This window comes from Rana temporaria, chromosome 9 (assembly GCF_905171775.1).
Source record: "Rana temporaria chromosome 9, aRanTem1.1, whole genome shotgun sequence".
NCBI lineage: Eukaryota > Metazoa > Chordata > Amphibia > Anura > Ranidae > Rana > Rana temporaria.
In genome coordinates, this window is record NC_053497.1 from 54,490,216 (window position 1) to 54,507,543 (window position 17,328).

The window sequence follows — 17,328 nt, forward strand, 5'->3', positions numbered from 1 at the left end:
GCATGGATATAATTCTCACGGCTGGTTACTTCATGATAAGGGCATGGACATAATTCTCAGGGCTGGTTACTTTATGATGATAAGGGCATGGATATAATTCTCAGGGCTGGTTACTTTATGATAAGGGCATGGATATAATTCTCAGGGCTGGTTACTTTATGATAAGGGCATGGATATAATTCTCAGGGCTGGTTACCTTCTGATGACAATGTAGGTTGAAACAGCCATTTGCAAACTCCGCTAAAAGCCTATGTGACAATGCAGGAGCCTATTTGTGAGCTAGAAACCTGATCATTGTCACCCTAAAACATGAAGTTAATTAAATTATATTTTTTTATAAAAATATTAAGCATATTTTGGGTTTACATAAACTTTGACCTCAATCCTCAAACAATGGACCCCACCCTAACCCTAACCTAATTTCAAACAATAAGCCAATCTCCTGCTATCCATACTTACCTTCTACTTGCCAAAAGTGGCCAGCTATCCTGTGGCAGGATTCACATGAAAACAACCTGTAGCAAAAAAAAATAAAGTAGGCCCAGGAGTCAAAGGGGTTTTTATGAGCTCTATTTAATGGAACAAGCCACAATATATCTAGAGACAGAATGTTGGTACTTGCATATTAAAAAACTGATAGCTTATTAAAAAATGTATATAAAATCTGTAGTTATATTTCACTATACATCATAGTATTCAATTTTAATAATCAAAAATACATTAACTGGGAAAAAAAACAAATGAAAAAAAAAAAACACGTGTAAGTCCCATGTGAATCAGTCACGTAAAAGACCTCATACTCACAAGACAGTCTACAGAGAGACCGCCTCCTACTGTGGATGTGGAATGGCATTAGCAGATTGAGCCGTAAGCAAATTGGAACACCGGGAAGAGCAAAGTAAGCATGGAGGAGAGACCAAGTCACTGCTTGTGTAGTACAGGACTTCTGTATGATATTGTCCTTGGAAAACAACTTGGCCATGTCAGAAGTTGCAGCTTCAGCATTTTTACATTCAGCATTGCCCCAAGGCCTCCCTGTGGACTCTATAGCTAAGCTGATTACACAGCATTCAGTAGCCACAAAAGTAGCATGCCCAACCCTAGGGAGAAGGAGATCTTGACAGAGTTGCCAGCGTTGCATTGATCTGTGTTACAGCATGAAACGCTGTAGTCATAACCAAAGACATTGTCCGTGGTTTTAGTGGTAGCAGTGCAGTTTGGGTCGCAGTTCAGCTTGGAGAACAGGGAAAGTGTACCTGTAAAAAAACAAAGAAGAACTAAAAGTATGCTACGAATTTTTAAAAGTCATCTACTAATATTTAAAAGCCAATTCCACCCAAACATGGCACCTCCATTTGGGCAAAGATTAGTGCATTGAAGCACCCTCTTGTTTCCCCATATGTCTAAGTCTTCAGTGGTGATGTGCACTGATACGCCGGCCTAATTTTAAATTTCCCGCGTCGTATCTTTGTTTTGTATCCACAAAACAAGATACAACGGCATCTGGGATCGATCCGACAGGCCTACGTCTTAGTACGCCGTCGGATCTAAGCTGCAATTTTTCCACGGCCGCTAGGTGGCGTTCCCGTCGAAATCCGCGTCGAGTATGCAAATTAGCTAGTTACGGCGATCCACGAACGTACGTCGGCCCGGCACATTTTTTTACATCGTTTTCGTTCAGCTTTTTCCGGCGTATAGTTAAGGTGCTATATGGTGGCGTACTCAATGTTAAGTATGGCTGTCGTTCCCGCGTACAATTTTGAATTTTTTAAGTCGTTTGCGTAAGTCGTTCGCAAATAGGAATTTGTGTAGAATGACGTCACCGTCGTAAGCATTGGCTTGTTCCGCTTAAATTTCGAGCATGCGCACTGGGATACCCCCAGGGACGGCGCATGCGCAGTTAAAAAAAAACGTTGTTTACGTCGGGTCACGAAGTATTTACATAAAAAAGTAAGTTACAGCGGCGTAGTCTATCCTAGATACGCTACGCCCGGCGCAATAATGTGCCGTTGTACGTGGATCTACCCCTATATCTGCCCACTTATGCCGCGTACACACAATCGGAAATTCCGACAAGAAAACCGTGGATTATTTCTGATGGAATTTTGGCTCAATTTTGGCTCAAACTTGTGTTGCATACACACGGTCACACAAATCTTGTCTAAAAGATCCCGTCCGTCAAGAACGCGGTGATGTATAACACGTACGACAAGCCGAGATCAATGAAGTTCAATAGGCAGTTCGGCTCTTCTGCTTGATTCTGAGCATGCGTGTTTTTTTGCACATCGAAATTGCATACAGACGATAGAATTTTTTTCCATCGAGAACCAGCTCTTAATCTTTTGTTGGTGGAAATTCCGACAGCAAAAGTCCGATGGAGCATACACGCGGTCAAAATTTCCATCCAAAAGCTCACATAGGACTTTTCTTGTTGGAATTTCAGATTGTGTGTATGGGGCATTAGGCCCCTTTTCCGCAGTTTTTTAGGCAGGCCTAATCGGACGCTCCGTGCACCTCTATGGAGCGACGGATGTCAGCGGTGACTCTACGGTCCATCTTCATCTGATCCCCCATAGAGGAGAGGGGCTCTCTGAAAGGTCGGTCCCTGCACATTGTGTAGAGACAGACCTGTCATCTGCTTGTTTAGCGGGGATCGACGGAGTGATCCCTGCTGAGCAAAACGGAGCCCGTACACGGACACGTATGTGTGAAAGGGCCCTTAATTTTAGGCATGTTTTTTACCCATAACATGCCTCTTTTTTATAGACATCCAAAAGCCCAGAGACTGCTGGGTGCCGCTATCTGGGATGTGATGTCAGCAGCCCCAATAGACTCAGAGCCATCCCTCAACTGACACTGACAGTGGTTCTCAACCTCCATCCTCAAGTACCCCCAACGGGCTATGTTTTCCTTTACTTTGCACAGCTGCTTTAAAGTGGTTGTAATTACTTTATAACCACTTTAACCTGCAGGTAAGCCTAGATAAGGGCTTACCTGTAGGTGCTTGAAATATCTCCCAGACCTGCACGGTCTAGTAGATATTTGCAAATCGCCGTACACCATTTTCTTCTGCACATGCACCGGAGTTAGAAAGGGCATGCTGTGCCGTTTCTATCTTGGGTCATGCCGTTAAAGGCGGCTCCTATGCACGTGCGCGGGAGTGACATCACACAAATCCAGCCAGTCACAGAGCCAGAGTTCGTGGCCCGGAAGGAAGAAAGGTGAAGAATGGACGCTCGCTACTAGCGAGGAAGACAGGTACATCACAGGCTTCTTCTGCAGGTAAGTGTCACATAATGGGCTACTATGCAATGCAAAGTAGCCCATTATGCTTTACGTTTGCAGGGAAACAAAGAGGAAGTAACACCCATGAGGGTTTACCTCCTCTTTATATCAATGACATGGTATTGATAAGAGCTATTTTACCTAATGGAAGTTCCCAAAACATGGCCCATTGGGGGAACTTGAAGACTGAGGTTGAGAACCACTGCTCTAAAGTATTAAATTTTTCTTCTCCCCATACTCTACTCCTAAACTACCAGCACATAAGGGAATAAGGGATTACCCTCTCCCCTCCCATTCCAAACCAGAGGAAAGTTTTGATTGGGGTTGAGCTTAAAAGTAAACTGCATCTAAAGCCAAAACATGTTTGCTAGAGTAATAAAGGGTGGTAAATCTGTCAGATCTTGAGAGGAAAAAGGTGGTTATGAAAGGATGGAACACCAGTCAGGCTTTTTGCCATCTGTGTTCCATTGGGGAGATTTTCCCTTCACTTCTGTATCAGAGAAAAAACAGGAAGCAAGAGGGAATATCGCCAAAGTGAGGGAAATCCTATCGGACAGAACATCTCCCCTCTATTCTTTTTGGTTACAATTTAAAGATGTTATATTTTTCCCCCCTCACTTTTAGTCCCAGTGATAATAGTTACTAGAGCCAGTGGGCTTACAAATAACACTAAACACAAAAAGGATATCAACTCTCCCCCTATCTTATCTGAAACAAAAAAACATTTGGCTTCAGATATACTTTAAAAAGGAGTGAGGTTTTCCCCCCAAAAATTGTATATATATATATATATATATATATATATATATATCTGCAGCATCAGTCCTCCTCTAACTCGAGAACTGAGCCAATCACATGACTGCTGATGCCTCAGTTCTAGGTTTGCTTGGAGCAGAGAGCAGCAACTGTCAGTCACTGCTCTCTGCTCTGCCCCTCCAGCACTCACTGGAGCCCCTGTCTGGTGGGGGGCAGGCACAGCGGGCTTAGCTCTCAGCCATGTGCAGAGAGCCAGAGTCATCTGTCAGTCAGATAGCTGGGTGGATACTGACAATATGATGAGGATCCTTCCAGAGCCTTCTCTTAGGCCTCGTACACACCAGAGGATATCCGCTGGAAACGGTCCGCCGGACCGTTTCCAGCGGATAAATCCTCTGGCGGATTTGGATCTGGTGGCTGTACACACCATCAGATCGAAATCCGCGCGGAATACATCTGCGGTGACGTGACGTCGCCATGACGATCGCGACGCTGGAAGGTAACTACTTCCACGCATGCGTCGAATCATTACGACGTATGCGAGGGATGGGAGCGAACGGATTGATCTGGTGAGTCTGTACAGACGACTGGATCAATCCGCTGGACACGATTCAAACGGATAGATTTCTTAGCATGCTAAGAAATTTCTATCCGCTTGAAATCGATCGGCTGGACGAATCTCCGCGGATAAATATCCGCTAGGCCGTACAGACGACCGGATTTGTCCACTGGAGCTGATCCGCTGGACCGTATCCGCAGATAAATCCTCCCGTGTGTATGGGGCCTAAGGTTTTAGTTCCACTACTATGAATTCTGAAGACGAATTTCTCCACAATGCCTATAAATAACTGACATTGGACTTGCTAATGGGAGATTTATGCCATTTAAACTGGCACAATTGATGGTTGAACACTCATCTATTATGTGCATGGTAGTTATTTCTGTTTTGCTATACTTATCTTTTGCATGCTATGTTTTTTTATTCTCATTATATTTCTTTGCAAATCCACTGCACAGGGCAGGTAAGCATGACATTTTTTTTTTTTACTTTAAGACTTTATTATCACTTTAAGGCTGATCAGTAGACCTACAACTACACTGTCTGTGTCAGTCACTCCAGGCTTGACATACAAATAGACTTTTAAAAAAAAGATAATAATAATTACCGAAGCTAGCTTTGGTGGTGGAGCAGTTGCCAGTGCAGCTTAGAGTGGACGATCCAGTGAAGCAGATGGAAAGAGCCTTGAATTTACAGATGTTACACATGGAGGCGGAAGCTGCAAAGAGAAAAGAATTACAAGTTCTGAGACCTCTACCAAAAAAGGGGCTGGGGACAGCTTTAGTAAAACATTCTGGAATGACTTGCCATAAGAGAACATGCATGCATTGAACATGAGCATTCGATGTTAAATTGGCGTTGGCGTTCCTGTCAATCCTATTAGGCAGCAGATTCTTCGCATTTTAAAACTGAACCCCCCCGTCTTACCTTCAGTCTTGCACAGCTTCCTCTTGTAATGCAAAAGCTTACTGTTTTTACTGCATGCTGTAAGCTTCTTACAGTATGTACTGGAACCTGCAGCAAGTCAGAGAGAGCTTCGTATTTACGCTGCGCCGCCGTAAGTTTGAGAGGCAAGTGCTGTATTCACAAAGCACTTGCCTCGTAACTTACGGCGGCGTAGCGTAAATGGGGCCGGCGTAAGCGCGCATAATTCAAAAGATGATGAGGGGGGGGTGTTTTATTTAAATTAAGAAAGAATCCCAGTACGCATGCTCGAAATTCCGACGCAAATCGTCATTGCTTTCGACGTGAACGTAAATTACGTCCAGCCCTATTCACGAACGACTTACGCAAACAACGTAAAAAATTCAAATTTTGAGGCGGGAACGACGTCCATACTTAACATTAGCTGCGCCACCTAATAGCAGGAGCAACGTTACGCCGAAAAAGCCTTACGCAAACGATGAAAAAAACTACCGCCGGGCGCACGTACGTTCGTGAATCGACGTAACTAGGTAATTTGCATATTCTACGCCGAAAACAACGGAAGCGCCCCTAGCGGCCAACGTAATATTGCACACAATTATACGCCGCCGCATTCAAGTTACGTCGGCGGAGGAAGCCTATTTTTTTAGCGTATCTGCCTTTGAGAATCGGCGTAACGATACGCCGGCGCAGATTTCAAATTACGGCGGCGTATCTGGAGATACGCCGACGTAAAAGCTACCTGAATCTGCCCCAACATCTTTTGCATCCTCCCCAGCCTTCCTGTCCCTTACACTCATTGGATTTCAGTTCTTTTAATCATGGAGGCTTGGTATCATATGTGAGCATTACATTAAGGTGTCTTTAGGCAACTGCAGTCCTCCTAAGTAGGCCCACCAACCTATCAAGGTATTTTGATGTTTGCATAACCCTTCCCAAGAACCAGCCCATTACTTGCACCAAGGACTCTTGAGAGGAGTTACTGTGAAAGGGTGCGGTGACATTTTTATGCTACATGGAGCTTCCTGTTGTCCCCTCCTACTGACAACGATCTGTCTGAATTGCATACAAAAGAACAGAGACCTAGTGATGACATCACCAAATCTAAAATAAGGTATGTAAACAGTAAGGTTTTTATTTTACATAATCCACTAGCATGTTAAGAAGATGGGGGGGAACCAGGGAAGGTGAAATACAAGTAGAATAAATGTCAACTTTAAAGCTCCAAAACAAACTACTAAAGCAACAGAGCTAGCAAATAGCCAAAAGCGTATGTGTCAACAGCTTATGCTTTAAAGGGATTATCATCATCATTCTACCAAAACAGTTGACTCATTCTCTTGTAGAATATAGATCCAACTACGTCCCTAAAATGCTAAAAGCACAAACAAAAAAAATAAAAAAATAAATTGCAGCCTCACTGTGCCATCAATTCGCACCACTGTGCCATGCCATCAAACGCAGCCACTGTGCCATGCCATCAAACGCAGCCACTGTGCCATGCCATCAAACGCAGCCACTGTGCCATGCCATCAAACGCAGCCACTGTGCCATGCTATCAAACGCAGCCAATGTGCCATGCCATCAAACGCAGCCACTGTGCCATGCCATCAAACGCAGCCACTGTGCCATCAATTGTCACCACTGTTCCATGCCATCAAATGCAGTCACTATGCCATTAAACGCAGCCACTGTGCTATCAATTGTCACCACTGTGCCATGCCATCAAACGCAGCCACTGTGCCCATCAATTGTCGCCACTGTGCCAATTGTCACCACTGTGCCCTTTAATTGTCACCACTGTACCCATTGATGTCACTGTGCCCTTTAATTGTCGCCACTGTGCCCATTGTCGCCACTGTGCCCTGTAAAATTCACCACCACCTCCTTATCTTATCATCCCTGGGCCAGATTCTCAGAAGAGTTACCACGGTGTATCTCAGGAAACACCGTCGTATCTCTGTTTCTGAGCCCGGGTATCTATGCGAGTGATTCCTAGAATCATTTTTGCATAGATACGGCCAAGATCCGTCAGGTGTAAGTCACTTACACCGTCGGATCTTAGATGTAATGCAACGCCGGCCGCTAGGTGGCGTTTACGTTCAGGTCTCATTTGACTATGCAAATGAGCCTGATACGCCGATTCCCAAACGAATTTGCGTTGCGTCCTCTTCGCTTACGTCGTTTCCGTAAGCGTAAGGTTACCACTGCTATATGAGGGGTAACCTTACGCCAGTCCGCCGTATTCCATGTTAAGTATGGCGTCGGGTCCGCGTCGTCTTTTTCCGTCGGTTACGTCGTTTTCCTAAGTCGTTCTTGAATACGACTTTACGTCAATGACGCACACGTCGGCGTCATTGACGTTTTCCGTCGTGAGCTGGAGCATGCGCACTGGGCTATTTTTCAGCCCGGCGCATGCGCAGTTCAATCGGCGCGGGGGCGCGCTTAATTTGAATGCAAGCCGCCCCCTTCGAATTACGCGGCCATACGCCGGGCCATTTACACTACGCCGCCGCAAATTACGGAGCAAGTGTTTGGGGAATACGGCACTTTCTCCCGTAAGTTGCGGTGGCGGAGTGTAAATGGCTTACACTACGCCAACGCAGATTCTTAGAGAATCTGGCCCATAGTCTGTTGAAATTTTAGTTTCAACTGGTGTTGGATGAGGTCAGGCCAGGGCACCCCTTTTGCCACATAGGGAGATAGATGGTCCCTCCCTCGATATCTGGAAGCCATAATTCATTACAGAGGGCTTCAGTGGTGATGAGAGGCAGAAATTGAGTTTGGCTAGGTGAAAGACAAATAAGCAGCGTTTCTTTTAAGAGAACCTGTATTTTGCTCTGTTCAATGAACCGGAAATGGAAAATGCCTAGTACTTCCAGAAATGGAGACGTGTGTGGGACAGCACCGGCCCAATCAGCGCTGTCACATGGGAAGTCCAAAGCCCGGTGATTCAATAGTATCTGTACTCATGTGGCAGCGCTTTGAGATGAGTGATAGCATATATGTGCATTAAAAAAATACTTGTATATGCTAAACTGCATGTCCGATTAAACTTTTAGGAAAAAAGATGAAGTTGTGAATGAGTCCATTACACCTCAAAATACACCAAGACCTTCATCACTGATGTATGTAGATGTAGTATGTCCCCAAGCAGTATAGGCTGATTAGAAGAGTACAGGTGCGTGTTACATTATGTATAGTATATTTCCTTCTATCGCCTATACTGTGCTCTGGTGCCGATTACCCTACACCTCCAACACGCACACCAATTTTCTACGCTCTTAGCCTTATCTACGATGACCCTCTCTACCCTTCTAAAAGCATTTTATTGAGTAAGTAGCCTCTCTGTCAGAATTTCCACTGTTGACAGAGCAAATATTTGCCCTATAAATTAACGTCTCATTGATGGTTATACAATACCATGTTTACATTATGAGAGCATTAAACCACATGACCTATTGCTAAAAGGGATTCTTGATTACATCCCTCAATGTAATCTTGGCATGACTTCTCTTTGCCCCTCTGGCGATAAGGTAAGGACACCCTGAGCACTCAGGTTACCAAACAAATGACAAGTTTTAAGGGCAAATATTGTGGCTTGAAACAGTATTCATACCTTGTGAAATTTTACACATTTTGTCATGTTACAACCAAAAACGTAAATGTATTTTATGTGATAGACCAGGGGTGTCCAAACTTTTTTCAAAGAGGGCCAGAGTTGATGAAGTGAACATGCGTGAGGGCCGACCATTTTGCCCGACATTCTGTGAACCATTAAAATTCGGTCTAAGTGTGTTCATCCGAGCAACTAATACACTGCCCAACAAGAATTGTCTTGCCTTTGTGGCTGTGTGTGGTAAAGAGATGAGCTCAGGCGTGTTATTTGGATATACCGTATTTATCGGTGTATAATAATTACGCACCTTCACTTTAAAAAAAAAAATCTTATATTTTAAATAAAGTAACTGTGAATCAATACAGCCTCACAAGTGCCATCAATACAGCCTCACAAGTGCCATAAATGCAGCACCCCCATTGCCCTGAATGCAGCACCCCCATTGCCCTGAATGCAGCACCCCCATTGCTCTGAATACATCACCCCCCTTGCCATGAATACATCACCCCCCCTTGCCATTATTACATCACCCCCTCTTGCCATGAATACATCACCCCCTTGCCATGAATACAACACCCGCCCTTGCAATGAATACATCACCCCCCCTTGCCATAAATACATCACCCCCCCCTTGCCATAAATACATCACCCCCCCTTGCCATGAATACATCACCCCCCCTTGCCATGAATACATCACCCCCCTTTGCCATGAATACATCACCCCCCCTTGCCATGATTACATCACCCCCTCTTGCCATGAATACATCACCCCCTTGCCATGAATACATCACCCCCCTTTGCCATGAATACATCACCCCCCCTTGCCATGAATACATCACCCCCTTTGCCATGAATACATCACCCCCCCTTGCCATGAATACAACACCCCCTTGCTATGAATACATCACCCCCCCTTGCCATGAATACATCACCCCCCCTTGCCATGAATATATCACCCCCCTTTGCCATGGATACATCACCCCCCCTTGCCATGAATACATCACCCCCTTTGCCATGAATACATCACCCCCCCCCTTGCCATGAATACAACACCCCCTTGCTATGAATACATCCCCCCCCCTTGCCATGAATACATCACCCCCCCTTGCCATGAATATATCACCCCCCTTTGCCATGAATACATCACCCCCCCTTGCCATGAATACAACACCCCCTTGCTATGAATACATCACCCCCCCTTGCCATGAATACATCACCCCCCCTTGCCATGAATATATCACCCCCTTTGCCATGAATACATCACCCCCCCTTGCCATGATTACATCACCCCCTTTGCCATGAATACATCACCCCCTTTGCCATGAATACATCACCCCCCCTTGCCATGAATACAACACCCCCCTTGCTATGAATACATCACCCCCCCTTGCCATGAATACATCACCCCCCCTTGCCATGAATATATCACCCCCCCTTGCCATGAATATATTCCCCCCCTTGCCATGAATACATTCCCCCCCTTGCCATGAATACAGACTCACCATTGCAGCCTTGGAGGAGACAGGGAGGAGGCGGGACGAGCGCCGACAAACATACAGGAGAATTTCCTGTTTTATCGGCTGCCTCTTTAATCGAAAGTCCTGCCTCCTGTGATGGACAGAAAAGTCGTCCAATGGCAGCGCAGGAGACGGTACTTCCTGTTGCCGTGTAAACAGGAAATACTCCTGTATGCACGGCGCTCGTCCCACCTCCTCCAAGGCAGCCAGCATTCATTTCTTTTGTGGCCCCTGGCGCTTGGGGATCCGTTGGGGGCCACAAAAGACATACATGTCAAAATGACCAGGCGGGCCGTCCGAAACCGGAGCGCGGGCCGCGATTGGCCCGCGGGCCGGACTTTGGACATGCCTGTGATAGACCAACACAAAGTGGCACATAATTGTGAAGTGGAAGGAAAATGATAAATGGTTTTCAATTTTTTTTACAAATAAATATGTGAAAAGTGTGGTGTGCATTTGTATTCAGCCCCCTTTACTCTGATACCCCTAACTAAAATCTAGTGGAACCAATTGTCTTCAGATGTCACCTAATTGGTAAATAAAGTCCACCTGTGTGCAATTTAATTGCAGTATAAATACAGCTGTTCTGTGGAGCCCTCAGAGGTTTGTTAGAGAACCTTAGTGAACAAACATTATCATAAAGGACAAGGAACACACCAGACAGGTCAGGGATAACGTTTTGGAGAAGTTTAAAGCTGGGTTAGGTTATAAAAAAAATATCCCAAGCTTTAAACATCTTACGGAGCACCGTTCAATCCATCATCCGAAAATGGAAAGAGTATGACACAACTGCAAACCTACCAAGACATGGCCGTCCATCTAAACTGGCAAGGAGGGCATTAATCAGAGAAGCAGCCAAGAGGCCCATGGTAACGCTGAAGGAGCTGCAAAGATCCACAGCTCAGGTGGGAGAATCTGTCCACAGGACAACTATTAGTCATGTACTCCACAAATCTGGCCTCTATGGAAGAGTGGCAAGAAGAAAGCAATTGTTGAAAAAAAGCCATAAGATGTCCTGTTTGCAGTTTGTGAGAAGCCATGTGGGGGACACAGCAAACATGTGTAGGAAGGTGCTCTAGTCAGATGAGACCAACATTTTAAGTTTTGGCCTAAAAGCAAAACGCTATATGTGGAGAAAAACTTAAGCCTCCTACACATGATCGGATTTGCATCGGACAAAGCGTAGGACTTTTGTCCGAAGGGCGTTGGCCGTGAACTTGTTCTGCATACAGATGGCAAAACGTTGTCAGCCAACAAATACAAAACTATGTAGTTTTTCAGCTCTTTAGCACCACCCCCTGGGCAACTTCTGGTAATGTTGTGCTATGGTTATAATTGCTTCTGAGCATGCGTGTTTGTACTTTGGATTTTTTTTCGACAAACTTGTTTACACACGATCGAATAATCCGACATCACATTCGTTTGTTGAAAATTTTTAAAGCATACTTTATATCCGACAATTGTCCGATGGAGCATACAAAACGGTCAGATTTTCCAACAAAACCCTGCCATCACACAATTCCTGTCGGAAAATCCGATTGTGTGTACGAGGCTTAACACTGCACATCACCCTGAACACATCATCCCCATCTTGAAACATGGTGGTGGCAGCATCATGTTGTGGGATGCTTTTCTTCAGCAGGGACAGGGAAGCTGGTCAGAGTTGATGGGAAGATGGATGGAGCCAAATACAGGGCAATCTTAGAAGAAAACATGTTCGAATCTGCAAAAGACTTGAGACTGGGGGAGGAGGTTCACCTTCCATCAGGACAACGACCCTAAACTGTTATGACCCTTTTGTTGTCAGAGTAATCCCTATGCTTCCCAGGTAATCTCCACCAGGGTTTTTTAAAACATCCCCCTCAGCAGTCGTGGAAGAGGAGGGAAGCAGGCAGCACTGCAGGGGGGGGGGGGGTGCCAAAAAGCAGGAGGAATTGACACCACATGGGGTGATTAGGGTGTGCCCAGGCACACCCGGCACAACCTGTGCACACACCTATGGCCAAGGGGAAGATCACTGTCCAGTCCCTGTTGCAGATTTGTAAGCTATGTTTAGTCATCACTCATCCAAGCCCCTACTGCACATCATACATACAAAACCAGCAAAGTGCTGGTGTGCAGTGGCAAGCAGATATAACCAGGATACAGACTAATAAGGTGCAACGGTCATGCATACACAATAATTTGTAGTATTTGTTCTTTACACCCCGAAATACATTACAAAAGAAGTACTGTTGTGCAACATTTGCAAAAACATTATTCTAACTGCCATTCGTAACAAAACGTAGTAATGAGGAAGATGGCCACCATGTAATATAAGTGGATGGGTGTGGTGACTAGTACATCATGCATCATAACAGGGTGAGAAGGGCAGAAAACTGGTGACTCCAAGACTAGCAGAGTCGGTATCAAAGAAATGGAGGTTTCGAAAAAGGTCTGCTATGCAATGGCCAACACCCCTAACTTAGATACAATACAAAGATTTCCCCTTGGGGGCGGGACTTTAAGGCACAGATTGTGAGACTAACAGAGCGAGTTGATAAGGATTGTGAGACACGGATTGTGACACACTGTGAGACTAGCAGAGTGAGTTGATAGTGCCAATTTATCTATAAAAACGGTACCAAGGAGATTTCGGCGTTTTTGACGTTGTACCGGTATGTGTAAAAGCTGGCTTGGCCACCTGCTTTGGTAAAAATAAGCATATCCCAAAAGAGGTTAAAACAAACCCACCTAATAAAAAAATTAAAATATGTATTCTAATGCAGAGTACTAAAATCAAAATGGTCAAATCTGCATATTGTGTTCCATCACCCAATCTTTGTTCCACTGTGCCCGAAGAGCCTTTTGAAGCACAACAGGAAATGTTCTTCCACCATAGAGTCCTGATGCAGCATGTTAAATATTATTACAGAATTTTCCTATAGTTACCAAGTACTATGGAGTCTGTTCATGCATAACAGAACAAGGCAAAACAGGTGTACTATATTCTGAAAAAATAGGATTATGGACTATATTTAGTAGTCTCACTATGTTTAATGACGCAGTCTATTCCGTTCTTTAACAGACAGACATACTCAACACACACTAATTTTCTCTGGTTGAATAGTTGTGATACAAACAAATCGTTCTTTTTATATAAAAAGTTTGCATATGGTTAAATTGGCTACTAATGTATCACAACGCTGGGCTTTATTTTATTTTATTTTTTAAACTCGTGCTTGGACACCTGCTTTGGATAGTTTTTCCTGCACTGCCATTGTAATCAAAATGGCCCTTGAAGGCACAACACATCAAAAAAATAAAAAAATTTCAGCCAGTACATGTCGCACATGAGTAATAGTACTATTTAAAACAATGAGTAACCTGTGCCAAAGTTGTATTAAAAAAAACAAACACACACACACAACACATTATTTAACAGTAAAGCCTCGTACACACGGTCGGACAGCAAACAAACTTTCCCTTGAATTTTTGCCTGAAGGGAGTTGTCCGGTCACACCCATAGCATACACACGCTCGGACTTTTCTGCAAACTTTTCTAAAACGTTCCCAACATCACGTGTTTTTTCTGCTCTTTACCGCCACCCTTTGGTTAACTTCTGCTATTGTTGGTTGATTTTAACATTGGTTCTGAGCATGCGTATTTGCACTTTGTAAAAAAGTCTGATGGCTTGCTGTACACACGGTCGAACTAGGCACCATCGGACTTTTGTTGCCGAAAAGTTTGTCCGTTTGCAGACCGAACTTTTTGTTCGATGAAACCCGAAAAAGTTGGTCCGATGGAGCGTACACACGATCGGACAAACTTGAAAACTTGCAGATTTTAAAAATTTGTTGGCAAAAAGTCTGACCGTGTGTAAGGGCCTTAAGGGCTCTTTAACACATGCGGACCGTATGTCCGCTTTTTCATCCATCCGTTTACCGATGAAAAAGGGACATACATTGATCCCTATGAGATTGCAGGTGTCAGCCGATCTCATCCGGGTCCGCAATCCTCCGATTCTGCAGACGGAGGAAAACCCTATTTTCCCATCCATCTGCGGATCGGATCGGGTGAACACGGACAGACGATCCGTGTTCATCCGATCCCCCCATAGAAGAGAGCGGAGATCTGACAGGGCGGTCCCTGCACAGTGTGTGTGGGGACCGCCCTGTCATCCGCCGGCTCAGCGGGGATCAGTGGAGCGATCCCCGCTGAGCAAGCGGAGGTTCACGGGGCGGATCATCACGTCCCGTGTGAAAGAGCCCTTAAGTTAAACGCAGTAGAGTGTATGGGGCCCATGCAAACAGGAAGGATTATATTAAACAAATTATGGCAAATACATTTTGACCAAAAACGAGCTCCCCCCCATCGCGAAAGCCGCGTCACGGTTGGCGAAAGGAGCCGAACGGCGAGTCGGCGCTATACTGCGCATGCGCATCGCCGTTCGGCTCCTTTCGCCAATCGTGACGCGGCTTACGCGACGGGGGGAGCTCGTTTTTGGTCAAAATGTCAATCACAGACATGTTAGGAACGCCCACTCCCGCGGGACTCGCAACCCCGAAGCCACGGGTGAATATGCTGTACAAAGGTATGTACAGCATCAAAAAAAAAATAATAGCCTTAATCGTATTGTAATGTGGGGGGCCAGTCTAATAAAAAAAAGTAGTTTTTAGGGTGAACCACCCCTTTAAAGTGCGTAGATGTGAATGATCCACAGAGGAAAGGCTTGGGGTTTGCACAAAATGCATTTCATGTAGTAAAATGACATGTATTTCACAACAAGAGACAGGAGAAATGTGAAGAGGTCCTTATAGTGATACACACCCAAGCACAACAAAGAAAAAGGCATAAAAAAAAATAATAATAAATAATAATTAAAAAAATGTGAAGAGGTCCTTATAGCGATACACGGGAGACACACCCAAGCACAACAAAGAAAAAGCCATAAAAAAATTAATAATAAATAATAATTAAAAAAAAAAAAAAACAACCACAACCCCCTCTCCCTCCAGGATCAGTATTGCAAAAAAAAAGTCACTACTTACCTACTGCAATCAGTCCGACAGCAAACGTTAAACATAAGATCACCTTCATGGTTCTAGACTTTCGAGTATCTCTAGAAAGGAACAATAACAAAAGGTTTTCACTAACACATCCTTCATATTGGAGTGCCTAGTAGAGCACAGAGATAGCCAAGAGGTACATGAAAGAGAACAGCACAGCTGGGATGGGCACATCCATATCCCTGAAGCTAGAAGAAAAACACGAGAGGCGTTGGCAGGAAGAGACACAGACAGGCTTTGCCAACGATGAAAAATGCAGAAAAAATAGAAAAGAAAAAAAAAAGGAATATTTCACTAATCTGACTCTGAAACCCCCAAATCAGACTAGTCAGTAACATATGCTGCACTTTGGAAAATCTTTGCACAAAGCTTATAGCATAAAAAGTAAAAATATAAAAAGTGGGGGCTTAGAGTATAAATCATAAATTAAAAATAAATCAAAAATTTAAATACCGGTAGATCGCAAGGTTTTAACAATTAAGAAAAAAAATTACAAAAAATAAAAGTCTTGAATTTCCAAAGCAGGTGGATGAAATAGCATTTTGAAAAAAAAAAAGGTTAAAAGAAACATTATGAAAGTTGAAACAGAAGAAAAAAAAATACCAATTATTCTCAGAGACTTCGACCTCTTACAGACTGCACATAGCTATATAAACCCCTCTATATACCTCTATTTCAGGGGAGGAGAAAGTGGATCAAGTTACTCCCTAGAATGCCACACCTGTCTAGCTCTGTTGTGAGAGCAGCAGAGAGTGACAAGCACAGGGGATCATGAATCCTGTTCACTGGCTGTTAGGTTATTACTGCTTTTACGTACATGATTCCTGGAGCGCAGGCTCTTGTAGTTCCTCAGCTCTATTAGGCTACATTCACATGGGCATGTCATTTTTGCTGATCCTATTATGCATGTTTTTATTTTGTATAGCACAAGCATTCCTGCCTAATGATCAGTAAGTCAAATCTGCATCTGGCATACATGTACATAGACATTTTGATTTTGTGTTTTAGATCTGAACGCACCAGCGTTAATGTCTCAACTGAAAACAATGCAGCTGCATTCAGTAAATGAAAAAAAACATGTAAATGCGTTTTTTTTTTTTTTACGGCTGTTTAACCACTTAGGCAGCTAAAGGACCTGGCCAGTTTTTGCGATTCGGCACTGCGTCGCTTTAACTGACAATTGCGCGGTCGTGCAACGTGGCTCCCAAACAAAATTGGCGTCCTTTTTTTCCCACAAATAGAGCTTTCTTTTGGTGGTATTTGATCACCTTTGCGGTTTTTATTTTTTGCGCTATGAACAAAAATAGAGCGACAATTTTGAAAAAAATGCAATATTTTTTACTTTTTGCTATAATAAATATCCCCCAAAAATATATAAAAAAATATGTTTTCCTCAGTTTAGGCCGATATTTATTCTTCTACCTATTTTTGGTAAAAAAAAATCGCAATAAGCGTTTATCGATTGGTTTGCGCAAAATTTATAACGTTTACAAAATAGGGGATAGTTTTATTGCATTTTTATTATTTTTTTTTTTTTACTACTAATGGCGGCGATTAGCGATTTTTTTCGTGACTGCGACATTATGGCCGACACTTCGGACAATTTTGACACATTTTTG

At 43.9% G+C, this 17,328-nt stretch overlaps 1 protein-coding gene across 1 annotated transcript; it reads right to left on the bottom strand.

Moving 5' to 3' along the window:
• Window positions 1–554: 554 nt before the first annotated feature.
• On the bottom strand, window positions 555–16,419 carry LY6G6C (lymphocyte antigen 6 family member G6C). Its single transcript, XM_040323515.1, has 4 exons — window positions 16,313–16,419; window positions 15,692–15,762; window positions 5,208–5,318; window positions 555–1,256 (listed from the first exon to the last, which is right to left on the bottom strand). Exons 2-4 carry the CDS (start codon window positions 15,738–15,740, stop codon window positions 1,060–1,062), a joined length of 357 nt encoding a protein of 118 aa, XP_040179449.1. The 5' UTR covers window positions 15,741–15,762; window positions 16,313–16,419; the 3' UTR covers window positions 555–1,059.
• Between the last annotated feature and the right edge of the window lie 909 nt (window positions 16,420–17,328).

What these genes read in the sequence shown, in the direction of transcription:
- LY6G6C (XM_040323515.1), bottom strand. Translation starts at nt 15,740, where the DNA reads ATGAAGGTGATCTTATGTTTAACGTTTGCTGTCGGACTGATTGCAGTA. An exon ending in TGTCGGACTGATTGCAGTAG is followed by an intron (nt 5,319 to 15,691) that starts GTAAGTAGTGAC and finishes TTCTCTTTGCAG; the next exon opens with CTTCCGCCTCCATGTGTAAC. An exon ending in CACCACCAAAGCTAGCTTCG is followed by an intron (nt 1,257 to 5,207) that starts GTAATTATTATT and finishes GTTTTTTTACAG; the next exon opens with GTACACTTTCCCTGTTCTCC.